This window comes from Stenella coeruleoalba (assembly GCF_951394435.1).
Source record: "Stenella coeruleoalba genome assembly, chromosome: 15".
NCBI lineage: Eukaryota > Metazoa > Chordata > Mammalia > Artiodactyla > Delphinidae > Stenella > Stenella coeruleoalba.
In genome coordinates, this window is record NC_137161.1 from 10289471 (window position 1) to 10304364 (window position 14894).

At 47.1% G+C, this 14894-nt stretch overlaps 1 protein-coding gene across 3 annotated transcripts in view; it reads left to right on the forward strand.

Moving 5' to 3' along the window:
* Positions 1 to 14894, forward strand: part of NFATC2 (nuclear factor of activated T cells 2) — a gene marked incomplete at its 5' end in the record, with an annotated part of 157827 nt that overhangs the window by 66276 nt on the left and 76657 nt on the right. For all 3 annotated transcript variants that reach the window (XM_079946393.1, XM_079946392.1, XM_079946391.1), the window contains 2 exons: positions 10748 to 10950; positions 11894 to 12066. In XM_079946393.1, the coding sequence (XP_079802519.1) occupies positions 10748 to 10950; positions 11894 to 12066 (376 nt within the window). The remainder of the gene's footprint in view (positions 1 to 10747; positions 10951 to 11893; positions 12067 to 14894) is intronic.

Genomic DNA, 14894 nt, shown 5'->3' on the forward strand with positions numbered 1-14894 from the left:
GTCATTAGTCCCATATACAGATGAAGAAACTGAGGCCCGGAGAGGTAAACTAACTTCCCTACCACGACAGAGTCAGTGCCGTGCCAGGATGTAACCCCAGATGGTCTGGCTTCTCCAGGGTCCATGCTCTTAATCTCCGTGTTACATTGGTTCTACCCAAGGCATGGGACAGAGAGAAGATGTGAAAAGTATTCGTTTGGCTTCTTAAAGCAACAAAAAACCAAAACTCCTTCCAAAGGTCCATTCCGAGAAGGCTCGCATATTTCAGTCCAGCACTTCCAGACTCATCTCCTCTATGACTCAGTCACTCCTTGGCCTGGAGAGATAGTTGGTCGGGATGGGGATGCTGGTGGGGAGCTGACATTTCTTTTTTTTCTTTTTTTTTCTGACATTTCTGTTGAGTGGACCCGAAGCAGGGGGCTGAGAGTACAGTGGGGCAGGTGGGACCGGAGAAGGGAAAGTTGGTGTCTCCAGGAGGGAGGGGGCAAAGTGATCCAGTTTCTTTGTTCAGAGAACCCCGGGGGGGCGGTGCTGTGGGGAGAGTAGAATGCAGTACAGCACTGGGTCCTGAATCCCATTAGGCTAATGTGCCTGTCTCTGATCTCGCCACTCTGTTTTCTATGGCTTCCTTGGGGTTTCAAATGTGGACATGGTAATTGGAAACAAATTTAGCATGTTTCAGGCCATCAAGCCTCTCTCTTCAGTCATCGTGCTTGCTCTGCGGTAGATATGTCTGTTTTTAATTTCCAGTGATGTGAGAAATATAGAATGACTTGATTCTTAATTTAGAATACTGAGAGAGACTGACTTGTTTTGTTTTCGAGCCCGTGCAAAGTGTCTCATTCTCTTTTTATGGCTCGCCATGTGATTTTTAAAACGTGGCCCTGTGGAAGCGGGCAGGCGCAAGATAGGGGTAGGGGAGATTAAGAGGTACAAACTACTAGGTATAAAATAAACAAGCTACAGGGATATATTGTACAACACAGGGAACAGAGCCAATATTTTATAATAACTATAAATGGAAGACAACCTTTAAAAATTGTGAATCACTATGTTGTACACTTGAAACTTGAATATTATACATCAACTCTACCTCAAGTTAAATAAAAAATAAAATACAATAATAAAATAGAATGTGACGCTAGCAGAGAGGCGTCTGGTCACAGAGGTCTCCCTGCGAGGCTGAAGACATATCCGGCCAGCGGGATCCCCGCTTGGGTGAGAAAGCAGACGTGGGGCCCCTCTTCCATCACACCCTGGAGATGCTGTCACCTCTCCTTGGAGCAGGGGAGTCCCGGTGTCGGTTGTCTCACCAGCCGAGTCCTGTGCACGCTGAGCAGGACACAGTGTTCGCTGTGGGCCTGGAAGCTAGCTGCCGTGGGCAGCACAACCGCCCTTCGTCATGGCGGAGGGGAGGGTCTGGAGGGCTGATAGCCACTGAGACCCCGCTGGTGGGGCTCCCCTCCCTCCTAGGGTCGCTCACGTGTTGAGCACCTGCGTGGTGTTCTAGGCACTGCACATGCCTCTGTGAGCCAGACAGGTAAGCTGCTGCTGCTCTAGTCAGGGAGGGACCGGAGAAGGGAAAAAAATCAAATAAATATATCACGCGACAGCAGGCTACGGTAAATGGCTGTTGCAGCATAAAGCAGGGTGGGTAGGTGAAGAGTGAGATGGGCGTTGGGGGCCGTGTTGGGATGAGTGGTCGGGGAAGGGCTCTCTGATAAGGGGTCGTTTGGGGAGAGGTTTGAGCGACAAGGAGGATGAGCCCTGGGAGGATGCGGCATGAGCGCACCAAGCACAGAGAGCGCTTCGTGCTGAGACCCTGAGGCTGGAGCGTGCCTGGTGTGCGTGGCTTGTCTGAGGACAACGGGGCCGGTGTGGCTGCAGTGGAGGGAGCGGGGAGGGAGGGTTGGAGTTGGAGGAGACGGTTCAGATCATATAGGATCTTCTGAGTCACGTTAAAGACATTGGCTTTTTGATCCGAAAAAGATGTTTGCTGTGGGCTTCCCAGGTGGCGCAGTGGTTGAGAGTCCGCCTGCCGATGCAGGGGACATGGGATCGTGCCCCGGTCCGGGAGGATCCCACGTGCCGCGGAGCGGCTGGGCCCGTGAGCCATGGCCGCTGAGCCTGTGCATCCGGAGCCTGTGCTCCGCAACGGGAGAGGCCACAACAGTGAGAGGACCGCGTACCGCCAAAAAAAAAAAAAAAAAAAAAAAAAAAAAGATGTTTGCTGTGGCGGGGTGGGTGGGAGCGGTGGTTGAGTAGAGGAGCAACAAGATCTAATGTACAGTCTTAAAGATCATTCTAGCTGCTGTGTGCAGAAGGTCATGTGGAGCGGGGAGGAGAAGAGGTGGGCAAGGATGGAAGCAGGGAGACCCTGGAAGGAGGTTACTGCAATGGTCCAGGCAAGAGATGATGGTAGCTCAGACCCTAGTGGTGGTAATCGGGCTTGCGAGAAGCAGATTCTCGCTGGATTTCAAACGCTGAGCCACCAAGACTTGCTGCTCCAGTGGATGTGGTGTGCGGTTTGCTTCTCTGTTGGTGTGGGCCCCATACCCTTAACTCGAAGGGACCCTGCTGGCACCTCTGCCTGCCTCTTCCTTTGCTGAAGCCCTCCACCTTGGACTCCTGCTCTTGACGTTTCTGTGGGTGGGTCCTGGGTCTTGACTTTTCTTACAGGATGGGATGGGACGTTGCACATGCATTTGTACCTTCATCCCTTTAGTTTACCTTCTTTGTGTCCCTTAAAAGAAATGTCAAGGTTTACAAAGAGAAAAGCAGATGGGGGGGGGTGTCTCTTTCTTTGAATGAATATTTTGGCTTTATTTTTGTGGTATACATTCATTTGAGTTGAATTTTAACCAATATATTGGGTTTAGGGGAGCTACAACCATGGAGTCATGGGACAACAGAGCTCCTTACTGGGAATGATCAAAGTCCAGTGGGCATTTTAAAACAAGACCTGGTTTCTTTTCTACTTTTATTTTGGACACACACACACACACACACACACACACACACACACATCCCTTCTCCACCTTAAAAACACATATATTTGTTCTCACGGTTATGGTGTATTTTGGAGATTATTCTATATTGCTATATAAAAAGCTTCCTTAGGGTGCCCCATGTGGTTGCCCAGATTGTGCACTGCACAACTCCAGGGGTTGCCATTCATATTCACTGTCATGCTGGTCCCCAGCATACTCGTTCTTTTTTTTTTTTTTAATAACAGTATTATACTCTGTAATATCCCAATACTGATTTAACCAGTACTCTTTTCATGGACCTTAGGTCGTTTCCAATATTTTGCTGTTTTAAAGAGCGCTGCATTGAATAACCTTGTCATTAGTTTTTCTCTGCACATCTGCCAGGGCATCCATGGGATAACCCACTTACCAGTAGTGGAATTACTACAGCAAAGGGAGTGTACATTTGTAATTTTGAAAAATAACTGCAAAATTGTCTATCACAGGTTTGGGTACACCCTGTTTCTGTGGGCTCTGCTCTTAGGTTTACATATTTCAACCAGGTCAGGTTTTACCTGGTTGGCACCCTTGTTCTGTCTTTTGCATCAGTCGCACATAGAGCAGATGAAGGAAATATTCCTCCTGGCGTCAGAGCTGGGTTCAAATCCCTGCACTGCTGCTTGCTTGGTTGGGGACCTCATGTCTCTGAGCCTCCGTTTCCTCTTCTGTAAAAGGGCAGTTGAGTTGTCGATGGAACTTTAGGAGGATGGAAAGGGGACAGGCACGCCACAATTAATTGGACACCTAATTATGTCTTGCAATTATGAGAAATATAACAAAGAAGACTATTGCTGGGAGGCCCCGCCTTGTCCGGGGAGCAAGGAAAGACTTTTTTTGGGAAATAGTATTTGAGTCACATTCTGCGGTATGACTAGGAATTACCTAGGGCAGAGGTGGTGGAGACGGTGACTGGGGGATTGTTTCTGAAAGATCAGACACAGAGAACCCCTGGTAAGGGGGTCGGGGTGTGATGTGAGGTGGGGTCAGATCGCACATGGTGGTGTCGTCAGTGGGAGCTGGGAGTTCATAAAAGGCCATTCCGGCCACAGGGTAGAAAGTCGTGGGTGGGGACCGGAGGGGATGCAGGGAAACTCTTTAGGAGAGAAATAGTCGTAGTTTGGACTAGGGTGGAAGTGATGGATGTGGAAATGGTGATGATTTGAGTGCACTGTAGGAAATCAAATTGACAGGACTCTGAGGTGGATCCGATATGGAGGTGAGGCGGAGGGAGTTATCATGAATTAGGGTTTTTAATGATGTTATTAATATGTGCCCATTAGATGGATACGTAATGCTGAGATAAGAGTAAAATCATGGAGTAGTTTTCCTGGTGTGTGTGTGTGTATGTGTGTGTGTGAGAGAGAGAGAGAGAGAGAGAGAGAGAGTGAGATGGGAGTGGGCTTGGGGTAGCAGCTATGTTCTGCAATTTTTGCATCCAAAAGTAAAGGCAGAATTTGAGATCCACGTGTATTTGTAAAAAACTTTCTCCCTGCGTGCTGTGTGGCAGTTGGGAATTACAATAAAACATCCCCATGGGCTTTTCCCTTCTTTCACAATGTAATATTTGAGGACGATACCAATTTCCTAATATTCCAGATTCAACAAAAAAATGCTACTTAACATTGTTAAAGTTTGATTTTAGTAAAATTCAAAACAGTTTCCTTGGCCTGTTGCCATTTTGAAAATCAATCCCACGTTTCAGATTTGATGGCAGCCCCATCCATCTGAGAGTATTTAAAAACTCTGAACAGAGTTGATAGAAAAATTGTTTTCAAGGAAGTGTCATTTATGGGTTCTCATTGCAACATTATATAATGGGGAATGTTTGAACAACCTAAATGCCCAACTGTAGAGGTTAAGCTGTGAGTCCAAACATAGGATGGAAACAAGGGATGCAGGGCAGGGCAAAATTTAAGGTAGCACTCACTTTCAGGTACTCAGATAACATTTGCACAGCCCTGAGAGCCGGTGCCTCCTTAAACCATGTGCCCGGGGAACCTCACTTGCCTTGTGCCAGTCTAAGCCCAGGGAGATACTATGCAGTTATTTGAGATTGTCCCAGTGGACAACATTTAATGACAAAGGGCAATGGTCACATTATATTGTTAAGTGGAAACAATATCTGAAATAGAATCCCAGATATGTTTCTCGAAGTGCCTAGAAGAAGCGTCTGGAAGGATGTACACTAAAGTGCTTATTTATTTTGAGAGAGTATTTTCTCTATAATATATATATTTTTATATTGTCTATTTTTTCTGCAATGAATGATGAACCCTTATAACTTTTATAACAAGACGAAGGGAAAGCAAGTATCCACATGTACCTGTGCCTCAGGACAGTTCAGTTGCTGCTAAGAGGGGGCAGAGCTTGAATTTGGGGGCAGGCGTGGTTCTGATGCGCTTTCTCTGGGAAACGGGGGGTCTCTGAGATGTGGAGACCATTTCAAGTCTGGGTTCTTTTGGCTGAGCTGGTGGGATGGACCTGCCTGTCGTAATATATATAGTCCAGCATCTGGGAGCGTCAGGAGGCAGCTGCGACACCGGGGAAGCAAATCTGGCCACATCCCTGAGCTTCCACTCGATGGCTTTGGAGCTTAGGGTCATGAGCAAGTCACTTAACCCCGCTGAGCCTTGGCTTTCTCACCCAGAAAAGGGATCACCTTGCTTTTCCTTCCGTGTGTTGCTGTGCAGATTAAATCAGCTCTGACACCCCCTAGCTGTGCGGCAGGCCCTCATGATGTGCCCCAGAAGCACCCCTTCTTCCTGGAATCTTGTAGACTGCTTGGGAAATTTTCTGCGAAAAGCAGAAGACTTTTGCTCTCACCCTGGCTGCAGGAGGTGGAGCCTCTTGTGCTTTGGAGGTTGGCTGACCTTGAGCTTCTAGGTTCCAATGGGTGGGCAGGCGGGAGTCTGCTATGGCTGGGAGGCCACCCTGCTTGCCATGCTCCTGAGATGACCTTATCTTTGAAGAAGCCTGGAAAGAGGCCTCAAGACCCAGGTCTTCCTAAAATGGGGGCAATGGGGCATTTGAGACCTTGAGGGCAGGTCATGCCGTCCCAAGGCATCAGGTTCTGTTTGCAAGACCCAAATCACTCAGTTTTTGGAGAGGCAAGTAAATAGCCATAGGGTCTTATCAAACCTCCGGAGAGCTGGCAAGCCTCCTCCAGAATGCACACGCTCTGGTCATCTTCTGCCACCTTCAGGGAAGGGGAGGGTGGGGATCGGAGGGGAAGTGTTTTTTTCACGCTAGACGGTGTGGTTTCTTCCCCCACCCCCCTCCTCCCAGCCCTCCACGTCAGGGGCTCTTCAGCTGCCCACAGAGACGAGGGAATGAGTGCCTGGGTTTCACCACACATCAGGATGTTTGGGGTTGTTTTTCACCTCGTGGGTATTTCACATTCATTCTTCACTTCTCCATTCAGTTCCGTCCTATCACCTCCGTGTTTTGATTTGCATCAGCCTCCGATGACAAGGAGAATTCTCGTGTCATGGGTACCTCCTGTGTGCTGGGCTTTGGGGCCCTATAAAGGTCATCTTCTTTAGCCTTCAAAGAGCCCTGGGCAGTGGGAAGTGATGTCCCTGTTTTATAGGAGCAAATGGAGGCTCAGAGAGGTGGAGTCACTGCTCTGAGGTCACACAGCTGCTGATAAGAAGCAGGGCCTGGACTGAGAGCTGGGTACGTCTGACCAAACGTGAAATCCTTTCTCCTTCCTGCTCTACCATGCCCTCTGACAGCAGAGACCTGTCTTACGTGGGAGGGGGCGCTCACGAGGGTGAGGTGGGTTCCATCTGCTCACATGGCATCAGCTAGTCCAGCTCAACTAGGGGCTGCACAGCCCGGGACACACAAAGTTCCCGCTTAAAGAAGTGGGTTCTTCTCTTGAGGGGCAGCGTTGTTTGTCTTGGTTGCTGTTGCCGGTTTCTCTGGCTCCCTCCATCTCCCTTCCTCCTCCCCTGCCCCCGCCCCTTCTTGTTCAGCAGGAAGAGCACTCTTGATCTTATAATTTCGCACTTGCTCGTGTTTCCTTTGAGAACGTAATCTGCACTTTCTGAGCTGTAGTTGTAGATCAGAGAGCAGCTGTGAGTCTGTCAGCACGCTGGGAATGGACTTAGAGCCTGAAGGCCCGGAGTCCGCATCCTGGCCCTGCCCTGTACTAACAGTGTCCACTGGGGCAAGTTGCCAGGACTTTGCCAGCCTCAGTTTTCTCATCTATAAAATGGGCCCCTCCTACCTAGAATTGCTGTGATACATGTAAAACGTTGAGTGTGGTGCTTGGCCTGGGGACGGTGTACACTTAGCTGCTGCCCGGTTGTTGCTGGTGACCATTGATTCCACATGCTTATTGATCACACCGAACAAAACAAACACGCTTTCTCCTACCATGGACTTCCTGTTCAAGTGGAAAAGAGAGATACTAAGCAAATTAACAACTAACAAGAAAATTCCAGATGGTAACGAAGTAACTATTCCTGGGGTGTGTCAGTGAATGTTTAACATCTACTTCTCTAGAAAAAGCCCCGATTTGTAGCATTTAGCACTTTCTGTGGTGTAAATATTCTCATCGTGGCTAATTTCAGGCTATCAAAGTAATGTCTAATGGCTCTTAAAATTCCTGAAAATTTAAGCAACTGCAAGGGTGGAATAGCTGGCTCCGGCACTGGGTGTATGTAACTAATGTGGTTTGGGAAAGACCTGAAGATCTGAGAGCTAAATGTACCAGTGGAAGAGTATGCCAGCAGAGAAGATGGCTGTGCAAAGGCCCTGAGGTCGGAGAGAGCTTGGTGTGCTCAGGGAACAGAAGGATGGCTGGTGCTGGCAGGAGCCTAATGGGGTGGAAGGGCTGGAAGACGGAGGCTGGGCTGTTGGAAGCCTCATAGACCATGGTACCAAGTTTGGATTTTATTCGCTGGCCACAGGAAGTCTTTGGAGGGTTGTAAGCAGGGGAACGTCTGGGTCTGCTTTGCATTTTTTAAAGATCAGAGGGCTATTCTGTTAAAGACCAGCAAGAGGTCAGTTAGGGAGCAGTGGTGGTCACTCCAGGGAGAGGCAGTAGCGGCTTGGACTAGTGTACCATCAGGGGAGGGGACTAGAGGTGGCTGGACTCCTTTGGGATGTGACGGATTTTATCCCCAGGTGTTCTCTGGCTGTTTACCCTGAGTACATGCAGCCTGCAATTTCTGCTCTTAGATCCCGGGAAGGAGGAAGGAACCTCAGACCATTAGGGTCACTCTCTATCCTACCTGCTCTCCTCCTTGATTCTGATGATACTGTGTTTACCACCTCCTGATAAATCCAGGACAGGAGGTGAGGAAAGATATGTATCTTGGGTCCAAATGCAAAGCAAGAACAACAAAAACAGAATCTGTCCTCGAAGCTGCCCTTCCTCCTTTGATTTTTCTCAAGAACAGTACCTGTTCTTCAGTTTGCATGGGGGAGAAAGATAACAGACTGACTTCACTTCCACCTTTGCCCCAGGGTGCCTCTCCGGTGTGTATCAGACGCTTATGTAAATGTTGTAGGTGTCAGCCTGGCAGGTTATGAAGAAGGTTGCCATCTGGCTCTGCTCCACCCTTAGCTCGCCTCTTGGTCCAGTGTTTAGAGGGGCACAAGAGAACACCATCTTTCTGGACCAGCATCGTCTGAAAGACCTTTTCTCAATGATGGAAACGTCCTGTATCTGTGCCGTTCATTATGGCACCAGCCGTTTGTGGCCATTGAGCGCTTGGAAGGTGCGGCTCGTGTGACTGAGAAACTGACCTTTCAATTAAATTTTTGTATTGCTTGCTATACTGGGCAGTGCAGTTCTAGACCATGTGTGATTATCTATTGCCCTGGAGCCTTTGGTTCTGGGCATTTGACTGGAGATCCTACTGAAATTTTGTAGAACTCTGTGGAAGGGTGGGGTCTCAGTGAGTTGTCACTTGTCATAACCCCGCTTCCGCCCTGTTTGCAGAGGAAGGAGCAGAGGCGCAGAAGGATTACATGATTTGCCCAGCATTTCTCAGCTGGGGAGTGGCAAGACAGGAACCCACCTTCTGACTCTTAGCTCAACATCCGTTTTTCTTTTCTTATGTATAATTTTCAAAACCAATGTTAAATTCCACAAGTTTCCAGGCAGCTCTTCTGCCTGTAACTTTGTGGATGAAGTTAATTCCTCTTTGATCACCTTCTCAACCTTGATCTCCTGCATCCCTAGAAGTGATCATGATGTGGTCAGTCTGGAGCGCATCCTTCCACACCTTTTCCTATTGCATTTACATGAGTATAAATGAATGGATCGAAACATTCAGCATTAAAAAAAATAAGTTGTATCCTGCTATCCATGTTTTTTTTTACGAATTGCTTTTCTTTTTTAATAGTGTGTCTTAGATCTTCTGGGTGAAGTTCACGGATCTTTACCATACTGGTTTTTTAACTGTTGTAGTCTTTCATAGCCTGGACATGTATTACTCATAAGCCTGATGGATGAAACTAATTGTTCATTTTTCTCTTCGTGTTAGTAAACATTTTTGTGCATATCTCCTGCATGCACAGCATTTCATCTGGGGTCCATACTGAGAAGTGGATTTATTAGGTCATAGGGAATATGTACTTTTAATATTAATAACTGCTACTCCAAAAATAGTTATACCAGTTTATGTTCCTATCAGCTATGGGAGAGTGTCTGTGTCCTCACAGCCTCCAAAACACTTGATATGATCAAATATCTACATGGGTGCCCATCTAATGGGCAAAAAATGATATCTCATAGTTGTTTAATTTGTATTTTCCTGTTTACAAGGCAAGTTGAACATCTTTTCTATGCTTTTCTTTGTTTTTCTGTGAATTGCCTGTTCAAATCTCTTGTCCAATTTTCTGTTGAAAAATTCATTATTGATTCATTCAGCAGATACGTACTAGAATGCCTACTGTGTGCCAAGCATTATTCTAGATGCTAGGGATTCTGTGGCAAGTTAAATAAATAGACATCCCTGCCCTCAATGAGGTGATAGTCTAGTTGTAGAAGAAAGACCCAAGCAAAAGGAATTGAGAAAATATATAGTATATTTTATGGGATTAAAAAGAAAGGAAAGGAGCTAGGGACAGCCATGGGGGTAGGACTCGATTTTCAATAGGATGGCCAGGAATCTTGTCCTTCGCTTATTCACTTGTAGGCACTCTTTGTGTATTGTATGCATTAATCCTTTGCATGTTATACATCACACATATTTTCTTCCAGTCTTTAATTTTCTATCAGTTTAGATGACGGTACTTTTGTCCTGCTCTTTCTTTTTTAAAATGATAAAATCTAACTTGTTAATTGGAATATAGTCATATAAAAACTGAAAGTTCCTTCTTTCTAGGCAACCCATTGTCAAGAGCTCTGGTTTATCGTTTCCACTTATTTTCTCTTCTCACTGCCACCCCCTGACCCCCGGTCACCAATTAAGCATAGTTTCTGGCTGTTTCTCCATAAATGCAATCTGATCTATCACAGTCTTTCTCAGGGCTGCTTAATATTCCATTTTAAAGAGGATCCCTATAATTTATCCAAGCAGCCCCCTCTGGCTGGACATGCAAGTTGCTTCTAATTCTCCATGGCTCTAGACATTGCAGCAATTCTGTGTTCTTTCTGCTGCTCATGAGCTTCTTTGATGTTTTTGTTTGCTGGACTGTAGCCACCATACCCTGTATGTTAATGGTGCTGTAATAATTTGGTTTTGTTTTCTCCCCCTCAGCTCCATGGCTACATGGAAAACAAGCCGCTGGGGCTTCAGATCTTCATTGGGACGGCCGACGAGCGGATCCTTAAGCCCCATGCCTTCTACCAGGTACACCGGATCACGGGGAAAACCGTCACCACCACCAGCTACGAGAAGATCGTGGGCAACACCAAAGTCCTGGAGATTCCACTGGAGCCAAAAAACAACATGAGGGCAACGTAAGGGCTGGGGGCTGAGGGCAGTGGGTCTTCATGGGGAAGTGATGGGGCCAAGTGGCGGGGATTTGGGAGGAGGATGGAGTTGATGGAAGCAACCGTAGACAGTGGTTCCCAATTTGTGAAGGACCCACAGAGGTTTCTGTTTTAAAAGTCTCCATTTTCAAAGTTCTAGACCTAGATGTTTTTCATGTGTATTGAGAGGAAGAATACTTATGCATCTTTGGTTTATGTTGCTTGGGATGAGGCTAAATTTATTTACATTTATAAATTTGTTTGACTTAAAATTATTAAACAACTATGCAGATAGGTCTACCCTCACAGAGCGGATATGCATATGGCTAAACTGTGGGAAACATTGCACCCGTGTGTTGGAGTTTAAAAAACTTTATTAGAGAATAATCTCAAACATGAAAACTGCGAGAATTGTACGAAGAACCCCTGTTACACTGTTCGCTCAGATTTACCAATTGTTGACATTTTCCACATTTGCTTTATTACTGTTTTTCTCCCCCTCTATTTTTTCCTGAACCGGTTGTGAGTTAGTTGCAGACCTCATGCCTTTTTACTTTTAAATGCTTAAGCATGCATTTCCTAAGAACAAGCATGCTCTCTTACGGGACCACAGTACATTTATCAAATCAAGGTATTTAATGTCCATATGACTACTCTCACTATTGCATAGTCCATAATCAATTTTTCCCAGTTGCGTCTTTGAGTTTTTCAGGTACTTTTGAGAGTAGAAAAGTAAGCCTGCAGAATCTCCCTAGAGAGGTGATTTCCACTGGGGGATTTTGCTAATTACTTTGTGTTTTACCCCCATTTTGGTTTAAATTCCTGGCTGAAAAATTTATCCGTGTATTGCAATCCCCCGCCCCCCTTGCGGGTGACCTTTCCTGCTCCCCGAGATGGTCAGTTGTCAGTGGGGTTCTTGGCTTTCCGGCAGCATTGACTGTGCGGGGATCCTGAAGCTTCGGAACGCGGACATTGAGCTGCGGAAAGGCGAGACGGACATCGGGAGGAAGAACACGCGGGTGAGGCTGGTGTTCCGGGTGCACATTCCAGAGTCCAGCGGAAGGATCGTCTCCTTGCAGATAGCATCTAACCCCATCGAGTGCTGTAAGTTGGGTTCTGGGCAGGGTCGGTTTTTGGCAAGTGCAGTGTATGTGACCCTGGGCGGTGTAGCCTGGGCAAGGTACCCAGCAAGAATGTGTGACCCACAGGGGTCAGCGGTGGCCCAAGATGACCAAAGGGGCCAGAGACAGAGCACATTTCAGGGTTTCTCTCTGCTTCTCTTTACTTGTGGAGGGTTTACTGTCAAAAATAATGATGGCTGATAAGTAGTCTACAGCTTAGTTTAGAAGATTTGAAATGTATAAGTGTTGTGCTGGTCTCAAAAAGGGTAGATGCAGTTGGAGTGAGTTCACTGTACTTAGTGCCCCCCTTTTTTTTTTTAGATTTATTTGTTTGGTTGCGTGGGTCTTAGTTGCGGCAGGCGGGCTCCTTAGTTGTGGCATGCGAACTCCCAGTTGCGGCATGCATGTGGGATCTAGTTCCCTGACCAGGGATCGAACCCGGGCCCCTTGCATTGGGAGCGCGGAGTCCCATCAACTGTGCCACCAGGGAAGTCCCTTTTTCCTCTTCTCTTTCAGTAGAATAATAATAGTATCACAGTGGCTCTCGCTTACTGCACTGTGACTCCACTGGTCACTAGGCTAAGTGCTCAGTGTGTAGTACTCTTTAAATACTCACAGCAGTCCCGGGCAATGGCTGGTGTCATGATGCCCATTTTAGAGAAGAGGAGGGAGAGAGGTGAGGGGCAGTGTAACGTGTCTCAGCAGGGCTGGGATTTGAGCAGGAGCTTTGGCATGCAGGAGCCACACGTCCCCATCACCCTCAGCACAGCCCATCACCCTCAGCCCATCCCTGGGCGTTTACTGAGAATCTGCTCAGTGTCTGGTGCTGTGCTGGGGGCCTGCAGATGAGCAAGATGTTTTCTCTGTCGTCAGTGAGCTTACAGTCTGGTGTAAGCTAACCCACACAAAGATGCAGAAGATTTTCAGAATCCAGTACAGAGTGGCCAAGATCTGCTGTTTGGAAGGTCTCTGAGCAGAGACCTGGCCCAGCTACATTAGGCTTCAAAAGAAGAAATCACTTTGAGATCATTCTTAGGTACTTTGGGCAAGTTTGTTGTTGGATTTTGTAGTTAGAGGTGACAAAGCTTATTGTCTGCTCAGCTTTTGAGAGTTGAGAAGTCATTTTTAAAAGCATAAAGAAAGAAGTAAGCATTGTTCCAGAAACAAAAGCTGTTTTTATTAGTTTTACAAAGTCTCGTTCTTCTAAGAATATTTTTGTGCTCTTACAATAATGTTCCGTATTCAATTATGTTTCAGGGTTTTTTTCCCACCTTTTTACTGGACACTTTACCATAATTAGGTGTCACAGAATCAGCTGCCTGCAGAGACGAGGGAGGTCGTGGACATGAGTGGAGTGGGTTGGGTGGGTAGTAGTGGTAGAGACTGGGGGCCAGGGTGGCACATTCCCCACCTAAATGGGTTGCTGCTACCCAAATCCAGCCAGTGTTTCCATGTGGGAGTGTCGACTCAGTGTGGCCAAATCTGATTTTTTTTTTTTTTTTTTGTGGTACGCGGGCCTCTCAATGCTGTGGCCTCTCCCGTTGCAGAGCACAGGCTCCGGACGCGCAGGCTCAGCGGCCATGGCTCACGGGCCCAGCCGCTTCGCGGCATGTGAGATCTTCCCGGACCGGGGCACGAACCCACGTCCCCTGCATCGGCAGGCGGACTCTCAACCACTGCGCCACCAGGGAAGCCCCTGATTTTGTTTTTAAGATAAACCAATAATCTCCTGATTTTTAAGAAAAGCGACAACAAAGTCAAAATACTTTGTAGGTCAGCTGAGAACTGCACGTGGCTTGGTTTCATCAGAGGTAGTCTTAATCAGACACTAATGAGGAAAGCGAAAGTATGAATATTTTATGCAGAAAGCATTGAGGAAGACTGGCCTTCAGCCAGCAAGAGGAGAGGGCAGACCCTCTTTGGTAGAGAAGCCAGAACTTGGTCTTGATTGGTCTTTGGAAAAGGATGAAGGAGGCCTGTGATCTCTTCCAGGCTGGTGAGTCAGGATGGGGGACCAGGCTGAATGTGGTGGTGGGTTTGCACTCTGAAGTTGGAGGAGAAAGACCCAACAGCAGACAACAGAGGAAAACAAGCGTTTGAAAAACATCATCACAGAAACAGTGGAGGAATTCCCCTCCTCTGCCCAGCAGACCCCACCCCTGTCCCCCAAGTGCTAGTCGTGGTGACTGCCCCACCCTGGTCTTGGTTTTGAACATCTCAAGACATTTGGGGAAGGAAACTCAGGCTCTTCCTCAGTGATTTGGGGGATTTTGAGAAGATAAGGTCTTGCCTTTCTGGCAAATGACTCAGTCTCCAGGATGGGGCTGTGGTTTGTAGCAAGGTGGGGATCAGGAGGCCTCAGGAGGGACCGTTGATAGGAGCTCCTGTTCTCTCCATCTTTGGGTCCTTCAAGTCATTCTATCTCCTGTCAATCTGAGACTTTAAGCGTCATCACTGGTTGCACGCACCTCCAGCAAGATCCTCAGGGTGTTAAAAGTTGCGTGAACTTTGAACATAGCAGTTTTTTGCTTTCCTATTCTTATAAAGACGTGTTTGGCCGATTGAACTACTGTGCTTTGACAGATAAGGAAACTGAGACTTTCTTGGTAAGGTGATTTCTTGTTAAGGTGATTTACTCATTTTTACTCGGTAGGGAGCAGAGGCAGAGTCTCCAACTTTCTAGTTCTGTGAAATAGCTTCTTTTGGTTTCTTCACCACCAGCCTCTCTGGCAATACCAAGTGGAGCTACCGATGGGCCACCCTCCCTCTCGCGGAGAGAAGGCAGAGCCTTCTGTCATTTTTATCTCCTTC